Source organism: Bactrocera tryoni, chromosome 4, assembly GCF_016617805.1.
Source record: "Bactrocera tryoni isolate S06 chromosome 4, CSIRO_BtryS06_freeze2, whole genome shotgun sequence".
In the NCBI taxonomy this organism is placed as follows: Eukaryota; Metazoa; Arthropoda; class Insecta; order Diptera; family Tephritidae; genus Bactrocera; species Bactrocera tryoni.
In genome coordinates this window covers 39,913,540-39,937,082 of record NC_052502.1, presented here as the reverse complement: position 1 = coordinate 39,937,082, position 23,543 = coordinate 39,913,540, and the positions used below count along the sequence as shown (strand labels likewise).

At 34.3% G+C, this 23,543-nt stretch overlaps 2 protein-coding genes across 3 annotated transcripts; one reads left to right on the top strand and one right to left on the bottom strand.

Annotated features, from left to right (window-relative positions):
• The first annotated feature begins 21 nt into the window (after positions 1-21).
• Positions 22-3,256, top strand: LOC120774081. Its single transcript, XM_040103409.1, has 2 exons — positions 22-205; positions 2,476-3,256. Exons 1-2 carry the CDS (start codon positions 93-95, stop codon positions 3,143-3,145), a joined length of 783 nt encoding a protein of 260 aa, XP_039959343.1. The 5' UTR covers positions 22-92; the 3' UTR covers positions 3,146-3,256.
• A 5,626-nt stretch (positions 3,257-8,882) lies between these two features.
• Positions 8,883-23,055, bottom strand: LOC120774079 (G-protein coupled receptor moody). Of its 2 annotated transcripts, none has more exons than XM_040103405.1 (6): positions 22,884-23,055; positions 13,931-13,990; positions 13,723-13,863; positions 11,161-11,331; positions 10,183-10,961; positions 8,883-10,119 (listed from the first exon to the last, which is right to left on the bottom strand). In XM_040103405.1, exons 1-6 carry the CDS (start codon positions 22,964-22,966, stop codon positions 9,611-9,613), a joined length of 1,743 nt encoding a protein of 580 aa, XP_039959339.1. In that variant the 5' UTR covers positions 22,967-23,055; the 3' UTR covers positions 8,883-9,610. The 2 variants fall into 2 exon arrangements, with proteins under 2 accessions (XP_039959339.1, XP_039959340.1); XM_040103406.1 differs by lacking the exon at positions 22,884-23,055 and adding an exon at positions 21,928-22,171.
• Between the last annotated feature and the right edge of the window lie 488 nt (positions 23,056-23,543).

The window sequence follows — 23,543 nt, the reverse complement described above, 5'->3', positions numbered from 1 at the left end:
TAGTATAAATGAAGCATAGTACTCATTTTAGTATTCTTTTTACCATTGATTAAGTTAGTCATTTTGTTATTTTACTAATTCTGTTTTGAAAAATGTCTTTAGAATGCAGTATATGTTTGGAAGATTTCAAAACCTCGGTGGATCTGCATAGCACTGATTGCGGCCATATTTTCCACAAGGAATGTTTAGATCGCTGCAAAAGCAAGTAAGTGTGTTTTAGAACTTTTTAATAAAGTGAAAATATTAAAGTTATAAAATTAAAATGATTTGGATCAAAGGGTATTCAAATATACACTTTGGTTTTGTTATTATCTTAAAGAAATATTCGGTAATTAAACAACATAATGACATTAGGATAAACCCACGGAATACACTTTAGGACTGTTAGATTAGGAACCCCAGGTTATTCTAAGTTTGGGTGAATAGATAGTAGATAATAGTAACTCAATATTAATAAAAAAATGTATTGCTGGCGCAAGTTTATAATTTTTTAGATATTTGCTTATGAATTTAAATGTTCCAAAAGCATACATATGTAAATTGAACCTCCAATTTTTCTTAGACATCAAAAAGCATACAGTAGTTTGAACTAGTGCGACAATAAAAATACAAACTTTGGTTCTATTTGTAACACGGAGATACGTCAGAAGGCTGAGAATGTAAATAGAATAGCATCCCCCTATTTCGGGGTTAAAATGGGTATGTACGGATAGAGAAGCTCCTCCAGATCCAGAAAATATGTATAGTATATAGTTGCCGCTGACTTATTGTTTTAGTTTGATTTGCTTTTAAAGTTCAAACTGTACACTCTTATATAAGATTGTATCTTCTCCATTTAGCTCTGCAGCTCGTATTATTTTCTCCAGCAATAGATTGAAGAAGTCTTACGATAGGGAGCTCCTTCGTCCTACCTCTCTTGGTATCAAACGGCTCGGAGAGGTCCTTCCCGATCCTAACGGAATGGTGTTGGTCAGCTTACACAGCCGTATTAGCATAGCTGCATAGAAACACTTCCTTTTCGTGCTGTCGAAGACGGCGTTAAATCGACAAAGGGGTGGTGTGTGTCGACCTTCCTTTCACGGGTCTTTTCCAAGATTTGGCGCATGGTGAAAATCTGGTCGATTGTAGATTTTGCAGGTTTAAAGGTTAGGTCCGATTAGTTTGTTGATGGTGGGCTTCAGTTTTTTTACACACTACGCTCGATGGAACTTTATTTGCTATGTTGAGGAGGCTTATCCCATTGTAGTTGGCGCAGACAGTGGGGTCTACCTTTTTATGGATTGAGCAGAGCACACCTAAATTTCAATCGTCGGTCGTCGGGCATGCTTTCTTCCGACCATACTATTCTACAAAGGAGCTCATTCATGCTCCTTACAAGTTCACCACAGTACTTGAATAACTGGGCCTGCTATTCGAACTGCTTCATGGTCGGGCAATGGAGCGCCTTTTCCATCGTCAACGATTAGAGAATCGGGTTCAACATCTCCTGGTGTTATGCTTTCACTGCTATTCAGCAGGTTCAAGAAGTGTTCCCACCGTAATTTCAGTATGCTCTGTACAACAGTCTTAGATCTCCTCTGGGGGTTCTACAAAAGTATGATCTTACGCATTTCGACCCCCATCATTTTTTGTCTGCAAATGCGTCTCGCTTCCCTCTTCAACTGTCGGTATGTATCCGATCCCGCACGACATGTGAGCGAATGTAACGTTGCGAGCTAGGCAGTGTGTCTTTTCACCACTGCGACACCGGACTTCTCATAGTTTCCCAAAACCAATGGTTTCGTTTGCAGCTGTACGTAAGCAGCTTGAGATGCCGTCCCATAGTTCCCTTGTACCGAGTTGCTAATGAGTGCTCTCAGAGAGGAGGAGTGCAAGCCGAGCAGAAAATAATTCGACTGTCTGTTGTAATAGACAGAAATTTTACTATACTAAAGAGATTTTCTTAAGCAAAATTTTCAGCAGGTGTGGATGGTTTGGGGGGGTTTCATCAGGAAAAAAGGCATCTGAAGCTAAAGCATCACCCCACCAGGGCATTTAATAAATATACTCTAACCGTGACGGAAGGCACAAAGATGACAAATCCTTTAGAAGAAAGCACAAAATAAAACAAACGGGTCCACCTATAATTAGAAAAGCAAAAAATGTGCTAAAGTTAAAGGAATTGGAGCTACAAGAGCTTTAAATGTATTATAAATACAATCATGGTAATGACGAGTTAGTTTATTAAAAAAATAAAAAATTTTATTTTGAAGTCCATATTTACGAATTTGTATGAAGTTGAATAGCTATATTATTTCGTATTCCTTGTATGTTACTTATAACAGTGGGCGCACTTACATGCGATACAATTTTCGCCACTGTTTAACATCAGGGCTTTTTTGTTGATACCATGAACCATTCCTTACATTTATGTATCGTCAGCTGTGCTATTTTGGTTTTATTATAAAATTTCTGTACTTTTCTATTATTTTTCAGCACGTCTTCTTTTGCCTGTCCTCAATGTCGCAAACTCAATCCAAAATCCCACAAGATATATTTAAATTTGGAAAAGCAAAAAACTGAGGAGGATGTAGAACAACTAAAAGCTCAACTTATGCTGGCGGAATTAAAGTTGCAGGAAATGAATAAAACTCTTCAAACTGAGGAAAAAAGTTCTAACTTGAGTTCTCAAATGATAAGTGAAGTATTGAGTTCGCCCTTTGAATTGAAAGGTATAATAATGAAGGGAGTTTCTAAATCGGATATTAAAACTCCTCTCATCGAAACAATTTTAATGTTTGCTAATATTATGAAAGTACCATGTGAGCACTCCGATATTGAAACAGTGTTTATTTTTGATCGAAAGTTTTTTCTAAGGACTCGAAATTATAACGACAAACTCAACATAGTTGTAAAATTTAAAACACAAGAAATGAAGAATTTGTTTCTTAGCAATAAGAAAATTCTGTCTCCTCGAGGAATAATATTTAACGAATTTGTGGACCAAGATACAAATGCATTATTTGAATATGCCAAATCTCTGCTATCCGCTAACTATAAACACATATTTTGCAGACATAACAGTATTTTTGCGCAGAAAGATGACGGTGATATTTCACACCATATCAGTAATAAAAACGACGTTGATATGCTAATGTCATTGTAACTAAATATGTATATATGTATCTTTTTTGTAATAAACGATGATATGTTAATATCATTGTTATTAAATATGTATCTATCTTTTTTTAATAAACGATTTTTATGCAAACTCTAATAATGTTGCACATATTATTTTTGTTCTCTTAACAATTCTCAAAAAGAGCCAAAATTGGGATACACTTTTAGTGATTAAAGGGTAGTTTCCAGCTCTCCAGAAATGTAAAAAGTCGTATAAAAACACTTAAGAAATGGTTAAGAAAATTCCCATCGGTAAATTTTCTTGTGCTAGTATGCAGTTCTAAAGAAATCTAGTACTAATTTTTAATAAATTTTTTCAATAAAATGCGCATATGGCAAGGCTGGTTTTGCGAAGAAACCTGAAATCAACAATTATTTCTTGAAGGAAATTCAAAGTAATCGTTAAATTCATCCTAAATTATATTCCTAAAATCATTATTATGAAGTATAGCTCATTTTGAAATGTTGTATAAAACTTAACAATCATCAACCACATTCCTTAAATCGCAATGAAAATATTTATATACTTACACACATAAGTATATTTTCTTGTAACCTGCTGTCAAAATTACTTGACTATAGGCTCAAGAAATAAGGATTTTTTTCTTGAGCATTTACTTGAGAGCTGGAAGCGGACCTTAAGAGTCGAAAAGGAAACTGCTAAAAATAACGTAGACTGGCTTATAGCCTTATAGCCGTTTTAATCCAGATTAACTGCGCACTTAAACAGATCCAAATTTGTAGGTGACTGACGGCAGCTAAGCGAATTTGAAGCTCTCTTAAACAGCTGATTGTCGTTTTTATAATATTTTCTATGAAAATGGATAGAAGATAAACTTTGCCGTTGTTTGTCGATCAACTGTTATAAAAACATTTTTTATTACAAAAACATATCAGCACTTTATTTTAAAACTGCATCATAAACTAAATATTCATGTTTTATTATAGAAAAGTTTGAAAAACAAATCAGTTTTGTTTGTTTTTCATTCACAATAAATTCAATTGGCCATTTTTAACAATGTTGCCAACGAAAATGCTGCTAACTCTCTAAAATTTTGAGGATTAAATGGGAGTTTGCAACGGAGCTACATATCTTCACTTCACTTAATGCAATTAATCCGGATTAAGTATGCCGTCTGTCAATGGTATTAATCAAAGTTGGATATACTATATACCCAATCAAAGACAACAGAACAGATTTCGAATGAGGTTATTTTAAACATGAAAAGTTAACTACGTTAGTGTATGCAAACAATGATTATTGTCTTCAAACATAAATAGCAATTAACAATTATGAAGTCAACCCAACTGTTTTTTATACCCTTAAAAGGTTATTTTAAGTTTGTCACGAAGTTTGTAACACCCAGAAGGAAGCGTCGGAGACCCTATAAAGTATATACTATATAAATGATCAGTATGTTGAGCTGAGTCGATTTAGCCATGTCCGTCTGTATATATACGAACTAGTCCCTTAGTTTTTAAGATATCGTTTTGAAATTTTGCAAACGTCATTTTCTCTTCAAGAAGCTGCTCATCGGACCACTATAACAAATATCTGCCATATAAACTGAACGATCGGAATCAAGTGCTTGTATGGAAAACTTTCACATTTGACAACGTATCTTCTCGAAATTTGGTATAGATTATTTTCTAAGGCAATAATGTAATCTCGGAAAAAATTGTTGAGATCGGTCAACTATAGCATATCCGTAGAAATTGTTCAGATCGGTTAACTATAGAATATAGCTACCATACAAAATGAATGATCGGAATCAAATGCTTGCATGGGAAACTTGCTCATTTGACGATATATCTTCACGAAATTTGGTGTAAGTTATTGTTCATAGAAATAATGTAATATCGGAAGAAATTGTTCAGATCGGCCCACTATAGCATATAGCTGCCATACAAAACGAACTATCGGAATCAAGGGCTTAGTATAGCGCATAGCTTCCATACAAACTGAACACATAGTTATTAATAGAAATGCACCTGTGAAGGGTATATTAGCTTCGGTGCAGCCGAAGTTAACGTTTTTTCTTGTTTTCATCTATTTTTAGTGGAAATTTCATTGAAGATTTGACAGATAAAATTAGCAGCTGAATAAATATAAGCAATCCAATTGAGTCATTGCTCACAAAAAGGTGAACATTTAAATTTTGGTAAAAAGTGCATATAAGTTTTGATTTTTAACAGGTTTTTTCAAAAGGAGCGTTACAAAAGTTTTTTTTTTTAAATCAAACAAAAACGGTTTGGGATATCAATAAAATTCTTTATTCCTGTGAAAGTACATTCGATGCCATTATATATAGAACTCGAGTTCCTTGCATGCCCACTAAAATCTCAAGCGTTTTTCAGATTGTAAAATTATTAGTTGGGGTGCGAGATTTCACAAATTCACTGGTTAACCAATTGCCTATACGAGAATAATTAAATTTGCATAAAATTGCGACGAAAAAAAGAAACGCGCTGGATTTAGCGCTTCTTCGTCGTTGGGGTCCTGGCTCAACGGTGCTAGAGGACGCGAATTCAAAATGGCTTCCACTTCGGTCAGTACCAGATACTTTGCGGACTTCACTGCCGCCTACCATAATCCGCCGCAGTGCGGCTCCCTGGGTGCTATAAAGCTGAAGCTCAATTCTTCGGCGGCGAATCCCATTAGTTCTGGGGCTTGCGTTAGAAAAGCCTCCTTCAGCTTGTCGTCGGCGCCGACGAAGTTGGTTGCGTTGTCGCTGAATATTTTCTGTGGCATCTCTTAGCGACCAATAAACCTTTTTAGACCGAAAATAAAAGAATTAGTAGGTAGGTCCAAGACCAGTTCTAAATGTACTGCTTTTGAAGTGAAGCAAACGAAAACTGCTATATAAGTTTTTATGGGTGGTCGACCACGTATTTTTAAAGTTGTATATATGGGACCACAAAAATCTACGCCACATATAAGAAGGGGTCGTAACGCTCGAAGTCTTTCAACTGGCAAATTTCCTATTATTTGGGTTTGCATCTTCGTCTTGTAATGAAAGCAGTTTCTTACGGCAAATGGCGCTGGTGGAGAACGAGGGCAAGACGAAATATCTCCTGTCATCAAAAAAACAGTCGTCGCACTCGCGGCTAGGGACCCACGTCACTGTTGACAGTCATAACTTCGAAGTTGTAGATAATTTCGTCTATCTTTGAATACCAACAACAACGTCAGTCTCGAAATCCAACGCAGAATATCTCTTGCAAACCGGTGTTTCTTCGGACTAAGTAGGCAATTGAGAAGTAAAGTCCTATCTCGATGAACAAAAACAAAAATCTATAAGTCACTCATTATTCTCGTCCTGCTATATGCCATACGAGTTTTCAAGAGAAAGGTTCTGCGAAAGATTTATGGTCCTTTGGGCGTTGGCCACGGCGAATATCGCATTCGGTGGAACGATGAGCTGTACGAGTTATACGACGACATTGACATAGTTCAGCGAATTAAAAGATAGCGGTTACGCTGACTAGGTCATGTCGTCCGGATAGACGAAAACACTCCAGCTCTGAAAGTATTCGATGCAGTACCCGCCGGGGGAAGCAGAGTAAGAGGAAGACCTCCACTCCGTTGCAGGGACCAGGTGAAGAAGGACCGTAAGCGGTTTCTGCGCGAGGAAACAAGAAGAATAATAATGGGAATTTGACATCGTTTCACTCGCAAACTGAATTTTGAATCACCATACAATTCTGCACTTAGATACGGTGTGCCCCTTACGCAAGGAATTTATGAATAGGGGCACCGATTTCACAAACTCGAACCTCTGTTGTACCGGAAGCGCCTTGAAAGTGGGGCAGGCAGTTAAAGGATGTTCCTTCGACTTGCACTTTTGTCAAATAGGCTGCTTTGTACTTGCCGTAACTAAAGCTGATTTTGTTCTGTCCTCAAACAAGACGCTGACAATTGCTGAAATCTTCTATTTAAAGTGGCTCCTTCCTTTCTTCCATAATGTTAAGTGGTCGTAGTCAAGTTGCTCTTACCATTTGGATCGGGCGGCAGTGTCTATCTTTGTCATAACTATATGTATAATAATGGTGTTTGTTATTTGCTCCTTATCGCCCAGTGATAGTAATGAAGGTGCTGAAGGCTTTGAGATCGTTGGCAACTCAAAAATTTTTGAAATTGTGTTGAAAAATATCAAACATTTATTATCATAGACGTTTTTGAGACTTGCAATGTTTCGGATGATTTTCATCCGACATTTAAAATGCCTTGACTTCTACAGACAGACAATTAACCAAACTTTTCAATATCTGGGATATTTGGATTATTATGAGCCAAGCTTTCAAACAGACTCATGAAATTTTTGAATTGCGACAAAATCCTTTTAGGGAGCTTTGAGCTGTGAGGTGTTACGAAAAATGTTTCGGCAATTGACGTTTTATTTATGGCTAAAATGTTTTTAATTGTTGATTTCGTTTCAACAATTATGTCCTCTAACCCCCCTCGTCATGTCGTCTTCATCTCTTAAATTTTAGATTGGCATTTCATTAACTTTTCACTATGTGAATTTAATATGTCGAGCCGACATTCCAATTCAATTGGATGTAACGACATGGTTTTTTCCAAAAGGCCCGCCTTTTTTCGAAAAATACTATTTTTCCGCACCGTCCTTTGACGCTTTAATGACTTTAATTCTCCTCCTTAGTTGGAGAGACATGGGCGATAGTTGGCTTTGGCTTGCTCATTTTGACTTGAATTGGCAACAGAATAAATCCGGAAATGTTGGGAATCGATTGACCCGAACGAAAAAAAAGTCGATTCCCAATTGAACGAAAAGCCAGACGAGAGACATAAACCAAAATGAGCAGTAGCACATTGAAAAATTTAACGCGAAAAAATTTTGTCTAATAATTAAATTTGCGAAAGAACCGAGATAATCTGCGAAAACTGAAAACTGACCGAATTAAAATTTTTATGTTATACGATTTACCTTAAGGTAAACGAATCTGCAATCACAAAATCCCTTCACATTCACTTCAAGATATGTAATATGTGTATGTATATAATAGATGTATATAACGATACATATATGTATATAAATAAGAGTTTATTGTGTAAAGGGAGAGCCAAAAACTGAAAGTGTTTTCTATTAAGTTTATTATTTTTTTTTTTGTTTGGACAACTTTCAATAACTCGCACTCGTTACCTAGTGCGTCGGCTGTCTGCCGGCGTTTACGTCCCTTTGGCACAGGATGCAGCATCAGCTCATTCCCACGACGACTTTAACAGCAGCGGATTGACAGCAGCAACGGATTGATGGCAGCAGTGGAAACGGTTTGTGTTTTTACCGGCACTTTGGCTTTTACCGGTACATATTTTAGCTTTACCGCTTAATAGAGCGTCTCAGATGTAAAACAAAATGTTGTAAAGAAAATAAGTCTATAATTCATATTATAATTTAATAGCATACCAAATGTATTTCATCTATCAACGAATATTAAGAATAACATTTTGTAATATAAATATTTGAAAACACCTGACAATATTTCCCTGTACGCGGGTACGACTGCATCCGAACTTACTTACTTTGAAGCGCAATACTCTTAAAAAATCGAACTTTAATTCAATATAATCGTATCTTCCTGTTCATATTTAATGCAAAGGAAAAATTTTATGTTAGATCAAGGACTTAATTTCAAGACGATAAATTGTTTCGAAGAACATACGCTCTAACAAAGGGCTTATGGAAGAATACAATATAATATTTCATATGTCTGTTCTGTCATCATGTGCTTACAATTTATTAAACTCAGATCTTAAATATGTACAATTTATTATTCGATATCGTGCGCATTAAAACATATTCCTATGAATGTACAATATAAAACGATCACTTAATACCTATGTACACATATACCTATAACTAAATATCCAAAAAATATTGTGGTGATCTTATGATTTAATAATATATTCGTCAAAAGTAAATAATAAGTCTTATATATATTTACATAGATGTATTCATAAGCATGAATACATAAGTTAGTTATTATAAATATGTTTTTTTGTATTTTATTAAAATCCTGGCACATTTGTTCGTAATAGAAACAATACAATACAATTTAATAAACAATTAATATTGTTGTTGGAGTGGTTAAATATAAAAAATCACTATTACGCTTATAATGTACCTTAATTCGAAATCCCTATTGTAAAAATACTGATTAAATAACAAATCTTAGTCAATATATCTTTAAACTACATCTGAACTCTTTTTGGTTCGAATTTCGAATTTGAGACTTTGCATTTTCTTGGTTGGAAAATCGCAAAAATATCGAGCAGGTACAAAAAAATAATGCTCTATTGGGAAGTTAAACTAAGTTTATCTCGTTATTTCGCATATTCTTAACTTCTACTTATAGATAGCAAATCATATATATGTATGTGTAAAATGTAAAAATATTGTAACATTATTAAAGCATATCAAGTAGTCTTTTAAATTTTTGGTTTAGCGATAAGTTTGACATCATTATCGGGAGTGGCATTTATGTTTTGGCCATAATATGGGACTTTCTTCAGGACATTGTCCCTGCTCATAGTTGATATCGTCTTTACTTCTGTGTAGATGGATGGTTCCGGTTGAGGTGGCGTCGCCACTTCTTCCTCTTCCTCCAGAATGATGTCGTCCCCTACCATTACCATTCGGTGGAGTTCCTTGTTCGGGCCTTTTTGTGTGAAAAGCGGCGAATGGTTGACCAATGGGGATGCTTGTGGCATGTGGAGCGGTCCAGGAAGAATTATTTGCTTGTTTTTTGCTGCTGTGTTCTCCTCCACTGTGGTTTCCACGAGACTCTGCGTGAACATTTTGTTCGTTAATTCCATGGAACTGCACTGTTGCGGTTGGAGCACATGGTCCGAGTTGCAATTTTGTTGCTCTCCCACTGACATTTGTGACACCATTGTTCGACTGTGGTTGTTGCTCAATGCGGTATCTTTCCATTTCTCTAAAACGAATTAGTGACTTAGTTTACAACGCTCATCCAAAATGTTACATGCAGCCTACATACCTGCAGCACTACTTCCACCAGCAGTTGATTTTCTAAAAGGCAATAATTTGGAAGGTTCACACATAATTACCGTTTTGTATGCTTTCCTATATTGCTTATTCATTATAACATAGATTATTGGATTAATACAGGCAGACAAATAGAGCATAATGTAGCTGAATATGTGGAAGTTCGGATACTCTACTTCTTTGTCGGCTACTTTAGCGATCGTTATTGGAAGATAGCATATTACAAACGACAAAAATATAGCCAACACCATTTTTGTTATACGCCACTCATTACGTTTAGCTCTCATCTCTCGTTGATCTTTGATGCGAGAGGGCTTTTGAATGGCGTCCTGTTTCGCATCAGTGGAGAAGCTACTGTCTGAAGCCAGGTTAGATGATATCCTATTTTGTTCGCTCTCCATGACCGTGCTCGTGGGAGTTTGAACAGGTCTTAAATTGTTTGGGATAGAGTTTTGCTGATTCGCATGCGTTTTTAGACGCAACTCTGACTGGCGTACAACCCAAAATATTTTTGTGTAACACGCAATTATAACCAAAGCGGGAATAATGAAAGCAGTGATGAAAAGTGCAGTCTTGCTGCTACGTCCATGCTGGTCGCTCATAATAGAACATGTTTCCAACTTTTCATCATAGCCAAACGTTCCCCATACACCCAGTAGCGTTGGTAATTGCATACCGTAGGAGAATGACCAACAAAATATTATCATGACAGCAATCCAATGTTTCCTGTATATTTTTGCGTACGAAGCGTGATGAGCAATCATAACATACCTTGAGAAGAATAATGCACAAATATTACAATCAATTCTTAATTTATTTATTTGAATAGAAATAATTTTGACAAATAATAATAGGCGCAAAATATAAAATCTAAAAAACTCAGTTTTAGTAAACAGATGAGAAACATAATACATTTTCTATTTAATTTAAAACAATTTTAAAATTTAGTTACTAACAAGTAAATTCTTACCTGTTGATTGTTATCATTGCAATGCATAGCAGCGATACTCCAATGTTTCCATATTGGATGAAAGGTATTAGCTTACACAAGAATTTTCCATGAGTCCACGTACCTTGCAAAAATCTCAAGGCACTGAAAGGTAGTACTATAGCACAGAATAGTAAATCGGCCATGCATAGGCTGGAATGCAAAAATAAAAAACGTTCGGATACTAACATTTATAGTATACTCGTATATGTGTTTTTACAATTGGTAGAGCTTAAGGGGGTATTCTGGTCTAGAAATTTAAAAAAATCGATTTTTTTTATATTTTCAAAGTTTAACTATTCAAGAATATATGTACAAGCGGATTTTTCAAAATTCAAATTATTTTCGGAGATATAGGCATTTTTCTGACCCGGCATCCAAACTGGTTCGACCGGAACTAATCGAACAAAAGACTTCACGCGAAACCTTAAACCCGTTTTTCTCAAAACTGACTTTTTCGGAACCATACCCACGATTTCTCAGGTTCTACAGGACCGATTTATTTATAGAGAACGAAATTTTTATAGAATCTTCTTTATAGGCTTGTCTATGGTTAGAACTAGCCCCATCACCAAATTTTTATTTTTATTATTTTAAAAAAAATCGAAATAGTCAGAAAAAGTGATTCAAAAAAACTTTTTTTTCAGGCAGTCGCCATTTTGTGAAAAAAAATTTTTCACTTTTCCGTAGTTCCGGCCATTGCGACATTATTCTTGATTAATATATATTTTTTTTTAGTTTGAGATAACTAGGAGGGTTAAAATCATGGGTATGGTCACGTGGAAATTTTTAGAGACCCCCACTTCGTCAGCTCATCATTTTTGAAATTTTTTACTTTTTTTAGTTTTTAACTTTTTTCTGTACTCTTCTAAAATTAACAAATAAAAGTAAAAAAAAAGTAGTAAAAAAATGTATGGTAAAAATATTAATTGCATTTTTTTTACGACACTTTAAAAATTACCTGAAATTCATGCTTCTAGACCAGAATACCCCCTTAAGATTTCGCATAGTTTCCCTGCTTTAATTTCTCTTTAACTACACTGGCCAGTACCAGAATTCCTCTTCTCCCTTTTTTATAGTGCATCAACATTAAAACTACGTTACTACATTATACATAAGGGTGTCCCTTTATTTCTCAAGTTGATTATATGTTGTAAGCGCCCCCGGAAGCCTCAGTATTTGCCCCAAAAAATTATCCAACGTAAACAAACTCGTTATTTTCAATTTAAACCGTACCGAAAAAAAAAATTTATAATTTTACGATTTTACGATGCTTTACGACAGGTTGTGAATTGAACAATTGTATTCCGTCTGCAATTGTATTTTTTGATATTTCAGTGTTAAAATTTTCCAGATCAGTTTTTTATGCCTTGCAAATTTTTTAGTATTCCTTGTTGAGTTAGCTGTATTCACTTACGGTCTGCTCAATCCCGAAAATAATGACAAAAGAATATTTATGTTTAGAGAATATTCTAAACCTAAAATCAATTTTCATTGAGATAAAAAAAATCAAAATCAAAGATTTAATGGATTTATAAATAGCAGCCATACCATCTACAGATGTATATACATCGTTTTAATAGAAGGATTTTGTAAATAATGTTGGAGACTACAGTCAACAGTGGTTGGAGCGATGTAATATTTACAGATGAGTCAACTTTTGTATTGTTAAGGAGGGTTAAACACCTCCAAAAGGTGTGTGATTATGGATTCTTCTCAGCGCAGGAATTTGGGGTTTTGACAAGATTCACAGAGAATATTTCCAAATAAAAGCTACCTACACTTTGAAAAATTATTTTTTTTTTATTTTTTGCACTGCATCACATAATAGGGAGACTCTCTTGCTCTTGCAAGATTGCATGTTGCAAAAATCCTGTACCGAAATATACAAGGGCACGAGAGCACCCATTGCAGAATCTAGTGATATATGAACGGCTGATTCGGTAAATTTATTGTAAATGAGTATTGTGCATGGCTATTGTGAATTGGCGCACCTTCTGCATTCATTCTTAACAAAAAAACTGTAACAAATCGTTATAATTTAAATAGAAATTATAAAAACTATTTAAAATTGACTTTCCTCAACAATTTAACGTCAAAATATGTATTTAAGTAAAATGACAGCTAGCACAGGGTTGCAATTATTTTTTTACGTGTCATTGCACGAAAATAAACATGGGTTTTGGTCTGACATATTTTACAGCCCTTGCAAATATTTTTTTGCGTGTGTTTGTTGTTGTGCCGTTGCATTAGGTGGAAAAATTTGCAACTTGTGCACCGTGCAAGGGTTTTGCAAGAGCAAGAGAATCCCCCTAATGACTTCAATAAAATTGCATTCCTTTAAATAAGGGGTCGGCGATTATATGAATCGACTTTGCTTGTTGTGAATGTAATTTCTCTGAATAACTTAAATTTCTTCAAATGTTATATTTTGATTAAGCAGATGTCAATCGCACATACTAATTCGGTGAGATTGTAAACAATTTTGTTGAGTCAACATAAACTTATCTTAATAAATTCTTAGAAACGAAAATATGTACATACCTTATTATAAAAGCGGCGGCTACGTTTCGAACTTTCGGACATTTGTACAAAGCAGCGACGGTAAGAAAATTCCCAAATATGCCTACGATCATTATAATAAAGGTTACAACTCCAGCAAATGTTAAAACCGTCGGAGAGAATCTGCAAAGTAATACATTTTATTGGTATCCAATCATTATGTTAGTCTAAATATTATTTGTACACATACTCCGTTCTATCTTCTCCGTCCTCATTCGACAAATTGGGGTAGGCACTTGTGAAATCCATTCTGAAAAAAATGGAAAATTAAGTTATAATATTTTTAACAGAAACCATTAAGATGCATTATGTTTAGTTAATAAACTTTGTATTCAAACATTTTTTCGAAGTTGTAGATAATTTCGTCTATTTAGGAACCAGCATTAATACCACTAATAATGTCAGCATCGAAATCCAACGCAGAATAACTCATGTAAACAGGTGCTACTTCGGACTGAGTGGGCAATTGAGAAGTAATATGTTCTATCGATGAACAAAGACCAAATTCTACAAGTCACTCATTATCCCCGTCCTGCTATATGGTGCAGAGGCAAGAACGATGACAACATCTGATGAGTCGGGGTTACGAGTTTTCGAGAGAAAGGTACTGCAGCAGATTTATGGTACTTTGCGCATTTGTAACGGCGAATACCGCAGTCGATATAACGTTGAGCTGTACGAGATATACTACGACATTGGGATGATTCAGCGAATTAAGAGACAGCGGCTACGCTGGCTAGGATATTTCGTCCGAATGGATGAAAATACTCCAGCTCTGGGCTATTCGAAAAAACTACTGCAATAAGGCAATATTAATGACTAAAAAATGTTTCATGCCGACAGTTCTCTCCAGCGCAGTGAAACAGGTAACGCGTTCCAAGTACAAACCCAAATAAAACAAGAAAAAACGTTAAATTCGGCTGCCCCGAAGCTATAATACCCTTCTCAGGTGCATTTTTTAATATAATGGATTATAAAAAGATCTTTATTTTGATATTGATCGATTAGTCTGTATGATATCTACATGTTTCAGCGGGTCGATCTTAAAAATTTCTTCGGAGATTGCATAATTGCCTTAAATAAGATATCTTGTCAAATGAAAAAGCTTTCCATACAAGTGCTTCATTCCGATCGTTCAGTTTATTGTATATAGATACCATATGCAATAGTAGTTCGATCTGAGAAATTTCTTCGGAGATTGCATTATTGCTTTAGACAGTTAAACGTGAAGAATTTCTTGAAGATATCTCGTTTATCGTTCAGTATCGTTGGTGAGAAAAGGACGAACGAATCTAATTGATATCTCAAAAACTGAGGGACTAGTTTGCATATAAACAGATGGACAGACGGACATTGATTAATCTTGTCATACTGATCAATTATACATACATATATACTTTGTAGGGTTTATGACGTTTGCCATATTCGTGGCAAACTTAAGATATTCTGTTCAGGATATAAACAATAACAGTTTAAGTGTTAGCGATTTAAAAGATATTTTTGTAGTTATCACAATAATTAACATAAAAAAATAAAAATTAAGAAATAATGATATATTTTATAACATACAGTTATGGTTCTTTCAAATTCGTTTATTCCTGTATTCATATACATAAGTAGTCAAAATTTTAATTTTTCCACGGTTTGGTACACAGACTAAATGATTTAAATTAAGACATGATTACATAAGTAATCATGCATGTGGATCCAGTTTTGTACTCATTCTCAGTTTTGCTTATTGAGGAATAGTTTAAATTTACTATTGTTTTCACTTTTTAATATATAATTTTTTTTATATAATACAGGTAAGCACTCTAATCCTAACTTACGTGCCTTCCAAAATGTGCATTGGATTTTATCAAGATTCGAGCACAAAATAATTGTAATCATCGAAAATCGCTTTACTGTTTTTCAAAATATTAGCCGTTAATTGTCGAAGCACTTTTGCCATTCTGATTGAGGTATCCCCAAAACATGCCTTTTAAATGCATGAACTGCTTCAGATGTCGAAAAACGTTGACATCTTTGTTAATTATTTACGAACGGGAACAAAAAGAAGTCAGTAGGTGCCAAGTCAGAACAATACGGAGGATGACTGATCAAATCGATATTTTGAATGCTCAAGAATGCAGTTGTTTTGGTCGTTGTGTGAGATTTTGCATTGTTTTGATGGAGAGTAATCCGTCTTCCTGATTTCTTGGAAGACAACTGGCACACAAATGGTTGTATACCACTCAGAATTTACTGTTTTGCGTTGTTCCAGTGATATGGTTGGGATATGCCCAGTTTTGTTCAAAAAAAAAAACCGCAAACCATTTGCTTGGAAGTGGTTTGTGCGCGAACAACTTTTGTTGGTTCGGCTCATTCTAAACCACCCTTACACTCGACTCCTGTTTACTTTCGGCCTCATACGCGTAAATCCACGATTCATCACTGGTCATGATGTCATAAACGTCTTTCGAAGCACCGACATCGTATTTTGTTAACACTTTTCTCAAACAATCGACATGAACATTTTTTTGAGCCATTGACAAATTGTGTGGGATCCAGTGCACAAATTATTTTTGCAGTCAAATGTTCATGTAATATTTAATGTAGGCTAGTTCCACTCAGTGGCGTACCTAGGGGGGGCGAAGGGGGCCGTCGCCCCGGGGGCAATGTCTTGGGGGTGACAAAACGATCTCCGCTGGTTTTTAATATTCCGAAAAATATTTCAACAAATAAGATGTCCTGTAAATTTACTATCAATTTCCTCAAAAACCGTATTGTGAGAATTTTAAAACTTCAGAATTTACATGGCTTCTAGTTCCTAAATTTTATATATGCACTTAACATCGAAGATATTTTGTAAAAATTCACTTTTGTTCGAACCACCTCATGAAACTTGTAGGTAGGTAGATAAAGGGGGGCGGCAGAACATCCTTGGCCCCGGGCGCCCCAAGCTGTAGCTACGCCACTGGTTCCACTAGTGCCTATAGTTGTATCAATCTTACGATAGGTCGCATGGCGATCTTGCTCTTGTTTGCGTACAGCATCAAGAGTTTTCGAAACAACAATTGATTTTGGACGACTTTAACGAAATTCGTCTTGGAAAGATCTACGACCATCGATAAACACTGGTCCTTGATCGAGCTTCATCGCCAAAAATTGAATTAAGTACAACGATGCACTGTTGCTGAATTCGAGATTTAATTCTAACTTTTAGCCGAGAAGAATGGTACGGTATATCAAAAACGTTTTGGGTATGCATACCATCAAAAATGTCAAACTTTACGATAAAATTGTGAAGTTCCAGATTGCAATACTAGAGTTGCAAGTCCCGAAATATAAAAGGCAACATAAATAACCGTAACATCAGTACGCCAAAAAAATTGAGAATGACTTTATGGGCAAGACTTCTATGAAATTATCGAACTATGAATAACAACAAGCAAGAAAATTAGGTTAACCTTTTAATGAAGTTCAATTTAGCGCTAAATCGCTAAGGAAACGCAAATTGAATTTTTCTCAGACAAATAATATAAGCATGCATATGTACATATGTATGTACATACAATAAACAAGAACGTGATGTACATGTATGTATGCATGTCTGTAGGTACATACAAATGCATATATAGACGTATTTATTCGCTACAAATTTTCACTTAAAACTTAACTTTTATCTACAACAAACACTGAAAGGATGCTATGTTGCAAGAGTGTTAGTGAATAGATAAGAAACTTTATGTATACGTGCCCATGTGTGTACGTACATACATACTTGTATATCCCACTACCGATTTCCCGGCAGTAAAATAATTCGTGGCCCATCCTATTACATTACTACAGCAGGGCATTCACGAGTACGAACAAATAAGTGCAGACGAAATATTGAATATATTCACTTGTATGGTCATACATATCACACATACAAATGTAGTTACATATGTATGTGCTTGCATATGTATATGCTTTAATAAACGGCTGTGAAGACTTGCGCTGGCTTGGTGGTGCTCGCCCAGAGATCGTAGTGCGTTTCATTGTCTTTAAATTAATGTCAATTAAGTAATTTAAAAAGGTCAACTCTAAGTAAAATATATACATACATATATTCACATCTGTAAAATAGTTTCACTGTTATTGCATGCGTTCACGAATATAAAGAGATGACATTTCGCACAGAGCTTCACTTAAAAGATTTCATTTAATTGAATGTATTATTTTAGGTGATTGCAAAGATCAAATAATTATAGGACTACGGGTTAATAATTTGATTTCCATGTATACATATGTACATATACTCGGAAAAATACATAGGTTCCTAGACACCTCTAAGAAAACCTCTCCAAACATGAGTTTTTAATTGTAACGGGAAGGTCCTCCTACATACAGTTTTCTATTTTTTCTTATTATCGATAGAAAAATTTATATCTCGCTTCCAACTACTTAAAAAAATATCTTGTTCCTTAGATTTTGTAGGAAATTGAATGCTCTACAAAAAAGGTCTATTATGATTTTTTCGTAAACCCAAACGTTTAAAAGATATTAACAGTTAAAGTTTGATTATTTTTGGGAAAATTTTTAATTTCTTATGAATTTTATAACTCAATGAAAAAAAAATATTATGAATAGGTTTTTGGACGTTTTTAACGTTTGGGCTTACTGGTAATTTTTAAGCATTTATTTTAGTTCTATTTTTTACCATAATGGATATGGATGATATATTTGAAAGTGAAATGTATAATGATTTATCAGACGTACCCAGTGATTGTGCAAGTACAGATAACGAATTTGAAAACGATTCAGATATTGATATTGTCTCAATTAAAAAAAGTTTAAACGTATTATTTTATCTGACAGTAGTTCTGAATCAGAAGAAGGTGAAAATGTAGACAAATAATAGTATATACAAATAATAACCGCAGTTTTAATTCACACGCCGAAATAGTTTGATTTCATTAAAAATACCCCGATTTATAGACAAGTTTGAGCAAAAATCGCCCGATGGCAATGTGTTAACTGTTTGACTTTTCAAGCAAAACACCTACCATATGGTCCTCATCATGCATTTTTTTAGTTTTGTATTTCGTGAAATTTCTTAGAATTGTTATAAGTGCGTAACTGTTATTGTTTGTATTAAGAAATAAGAGTATCAACATTAAAACAGTAAAATTTATTGATAAAATTATTTATAAATGTGAATTTAATAAGAGAAACCACAGTCTAAGCTTATTTGAAAACCAGAATTGTGTATCTCTTTTCATGTATGTTGAGAACCTATGCTTAATGAATATCAATTCAAACAAAATTGATTATTAATAAATATGATTCATAAGGTAGCATTATTTTAGACATATTTTGCTGGTAAAGTGCAGACTTGCAACATTTCGCAACCATTGTTTCAAGCCCATACAACAGTGTGCAGGTCTTAATGGGGAGTATTTTATTTCCGATGATTAATATTTGGTTTTGTTCTCTAATACCTAAATATAAAAGGCAACCATTGGCTGCCATACAAACTGAAGGATCGGAATAAAGCGCTTTTTCATTTGAAGAGATATTTTCAAGTAATTTGTCAAACTGTTATTGTCCAAACTCGTGTTATAGCATATAGCTGCCATACAAACTAATCGGCCAAAGGAATATTTATAATATGAATAATATGGCGTGGCATGACGTCAAAATCACGTTTTCCGTTCTCCAGTAGTTAGTTAATCAATCAAATTTTTATATTTTTGGTACAAGTTGGTACAGAGTATAATAGCGCACCGGTTCCTTGACAAAAAAGTAAATTAAGATACAGAACTCAAATTGGGTCCCAATGAATCACATTTAAGCGGTACTTTTAGAATGATATAATAAGTTAATAAGTTTAATGTACATATACGTAGTTCTAACCAATAACGTTGTACCGCCCAAATTTGCACAATATTAATCTTTTGAACCATTCCAACGTTAGTGTGAAAATAAGTGAAATCTAATAATAATCTTGTTTACTCCTCATATAACGAGTTTGTTGAAAACTATTTAAAGCTCGATAAATCAATAACTAAATGCATCAGAGATATTAAATTTCATGTCAAAGATGGCACAAGAGGGATTTATAGCAGCTGGTGTGTAGACTTGATTCCAGCTGACTTTACTAATTTTGGTAAGGTGATGGTATGTGAGGCACTTTAAAGAAACCCAGTTAAGATTTTATTAATGTGCGACATATTGATAGTATGTGATATAGGTAAAATTAATAAAATCTGCTCAATACTGCATCCAATTTCAATATAACTGATTTTAGTTTTCCTAACAAGTTTTATGCAAATATGTCCTTCGTTGTGTACGTTATATATTTAAAAAAAAATGCTTGAAATTATGCAGACGGAGAGGCCATTCAAAAGGCTTGCACCGGCATACTGGCGGCCATACCGGCCAACGAGCTAAAACACTCGTTCAACATGCTTTTGGACCATGCAAAAAGCTGTATTGAAGCAGAAGGAGACTATTTTGAATAAAATAAATTGATTTTGCCGAAGAAACCATTTGTTCTGTTTTTTTTAATGTCCTGCTTACATTGGAACGCACCTTGTATATTCACAACTTTTCATTAAGTAATTTGAATGATATTCGGACGACAGGATAGCTTTTCATTTTCATAAGTGAGACTAACCATGGATACACCAATTTCTACACAATTTTTCATTTCGTTTGATAATTACTGAATTAGTTATACCTTACAAAGTTAGTCAGTAAATACTCAATCTGTTTCCATCATTTTCAAAGTGTGAATTTACATTATACTCTAAAAAGTTTAATCATTTCACTTATCGGTTTTATCTCTTTTATACTATTTATATTTTATATTATTTACTAAATCGATAAGTGTAGAAAATATCTTAAATCCCTTTTATATATGTATAAGCCGTCCAAAAGTTCAAACAAACCAGCAGAAATACTTTCTTGCGCGTAAGAAAATGTTTTTTAACCCCTTTGCTTGCTTTTAACTATTCTCTTGTACGAATACAACTCCATAACATTGTTGTTGATGTTACATATATTTTTTTATAATATTTTTCTACAATCTACTAAATATGTTCATCGAATTTAAGTTTATTTTGAATCACAATGGCAAGAAGAACTAGGTTATCAGTTAATTTTGCAGTACCTGACTGATTGGTAAAGAAATAAAATATGTGATATACTGAGCCTTTCTGCAACCCTAAATAAACTGCATTTTTAGTAGATTCGAAAGAATCACAATTTTTGATTTATCTTTCTAACCAAAGTTCGTTTTCAATTATTTCCGACTGATATTGTTTTTTTTATAATGACCCAGGTATTATTCGAATTCGACGACTTGACGAGCTAAGCTGATTTAGCCATGTCCTTTTGTCGGTATGTACGCGACCTTCAGGTTTTTAAATATCGATCTGAATACGTCTTTTTCTCCTCAAAACCACTTTCGAACCACTAGCATATATGTACATAAATAGCTGCTTATTGCTCAAAATCAAATCCTTGTATGGAAAACTGATTTTATTCGACAGAATATCTTCAAGAAAATTTGGCATGGATTATTGCCTAAGACAATGCTAGAATATTGTATTCGAATTTTGATCGGATAGCTGTCATACAAACTTATCTACCAAATTCACTTCTTGTATGGAATTTTTATTTTATTTTACATATTTATCTGAACGAAACTCATCATTACTTGCAAAACTATCTATATTGACGAAGCATCGACAATGCTTTAAGCGACGATCATGCCCTTGGCCTCTCCGTTTAGCCTTTAACAATGTGAAGTGGCTCCGTTTGTCTTCGAAAATCACATTTTACAATAAACATAAAATTTTTAAGAACAGCCAGCAAAATGATCACAGCAAGTAGTTAACTTACGACGGCGGTTTTTAGCATCCGGTAGCCACCTCGAAACTAACGCGATTATTGTCATTCATTTACTGTATCGCGTTAGAAAGTGCACGCTACGACGAAGTCATGAAATTAGATATTAATCTAATATTATATTTTTCGAAAAAGTAAGTACAATACTGATATGTTTACAAAGGAACTAGTTAATAGAAATCCACCACATACCGACTATAACATTTGATCGATGCGACCTAATCTGCACAAGTGCATATACATACATAAGTACTATATGTTAGCACATGTTAGAGTGATAATGGCTGTAAGTTAAGTAGTTGTACTCACTTTTTTCTTGCATTGCTTCTATTACATAGTCGTCAAATAATTTTAATTGTCAACAAAATAGTTACATATTCTTAAATGAACTATGAAATTGCTTCAACTGCACAGCCTTATCAGATACTGTCGAGCTTCGAGTATGTGCCACTGAAATGTTTACATACCATACATACATACATATGTACGTACAAATAAGTGATACTCGCGAGTTGTTGTATAAACAAAAATCGCATAATCGTGAGCGCAACACAAGTCTGTAGTAGTATTTTTTAAAGCGGCGAGTTTTAGACCTCATTTCGCAAATTTAATTAATTATTTTATGGTCAAGCTCTAGAATGTAAGTATGTATGTAGGTATATGTGGAAGAGGAGTGTATGTGTGCCAATTCATGCTTAACACCGTCTGAACTGTGATGACAGCTTAAAATGTACACATGTACATATGTAAGTATGTATGCGTAACCGCCAGTCAAGCGTGAGTCAGTAAGCCCGCTTTATTTGCAACTTTCCTCATTTATTGTATATGCATGTTTATACATACATACATATGTATGTACATGCTTATATTTGTTCAATTCCAAGTAATGTAAAGCTGAATCGCCTCAGCTTTAGCAACAAAACCAAAAGTATTTGTATATTTAGAAGTACCGCTTTTGTAATTATAAAAACACATAACTATGAATCACATTTGTAAGTAAGTTTCAAGCAGATGACTAACAGATATTTTTCACTTTTATAGCCAATCTGTGCCCGAATGTATGTTATTTATCCTCTGCATAAACCACATTTGCTGCCAAGTTCTCATACAAATACTGATGATAATACACAATAATAAATATCACATCTTTTAAATAAAGCTCAAAGTAACCAAAATTTCCATTCAGTGATAAGAAAATTGATAATTTTTTATTTAAATTCCGGTCGGCTGTGTATCAAACTTCGATAGTATAACTGTTAACTTACTTAAAAACACGTTGGTAATTTTTTGAAAATTCATAAGATTCTACACGAAATTCAGTGTTTTCGTTCTTGTGAATGAATTGCATGCGCGGAAATATTATGACTGCAGTATCAGTATCAGCAGAACACGAACCGAATGCGTTGACATTATAACGACAATTGAGCGAAGAAAGAGAAACGATTAAGTAGTCAGTAAGCAGGCGAGTCGTAGTTATAGCCAACGACATCAATAACACGATCGCCAGCAATACTCATGCCGACTTACATACTTATGTCAATGCTTATGCTTATTTATACACGTTTGTACGTTTGTGTGATATATGCATAACGATTATTTGCCGCAAGATTGACATAACTCGAAAATAAAAATGTAAGCGAATACATATTACTTTGAGATCTTGTTTCATCATGACTGGTGTTTAGTTGGGAGAGTGAATTACTGTTGTTGCTTATAGGCAAATGACTTGAATTGCTTTAATTAAAACATTAAATAAATATTTTTTATAAGTATGAATGTACAGTTGTTGTACCTAACTTAAGCTATTTTCACCCTATCAAACATTTTATTATCAACTTCAGACGTTTTGTTCGAAGAGAATAAGGTCTACATACATACATACATGCATACATACATACATCGAAATTAAATAAAACTACTAATTA

What these genes read in the sequence shown, in the direction of transcription:
- LOC120774081 (XM_040103409.1), top strand. Translation starts at nt 93, where the DNA reads ATGTCTTTAGAATGCAGTATATGTTTGGAAGATTTCAAAACCTCGGTG. An exon ending in TTAGATCGCTGCAAAAGCAA is followed by an intron (nt 206 to 2,475) that starts GTAAGTGTGTTT and finishes ATTATTTTTCAG; the next exon opens with CACGTCTTCTTTTGCCTGTC.
- LOC120774079 (XM_040103405.1), bottom strand. Translation starts at nt 22,966, where the DNA reads ATGCAATTCATTCACAAGAACGAAAACACTGAATTTCGTGTAGAATCT. An exon ending in GCCGCCGCTTTTATAATAAG is followed by an intron (nt 11,332 to 13,722) that starts GTATGTACATAT and finishes TTTGCATTCCAG; the next exon opens with CCTATGCATGGCCGATTTAC. An exon ending in TGGTGGAAGTAGTGCTGCAG is followed by an intron (nt 10,120 to 10,182) that starts GTATGTAGGCTG and finishes AATTCGTTTTAG; the next exon opens with AGAAATGGAAAGATACCGCA.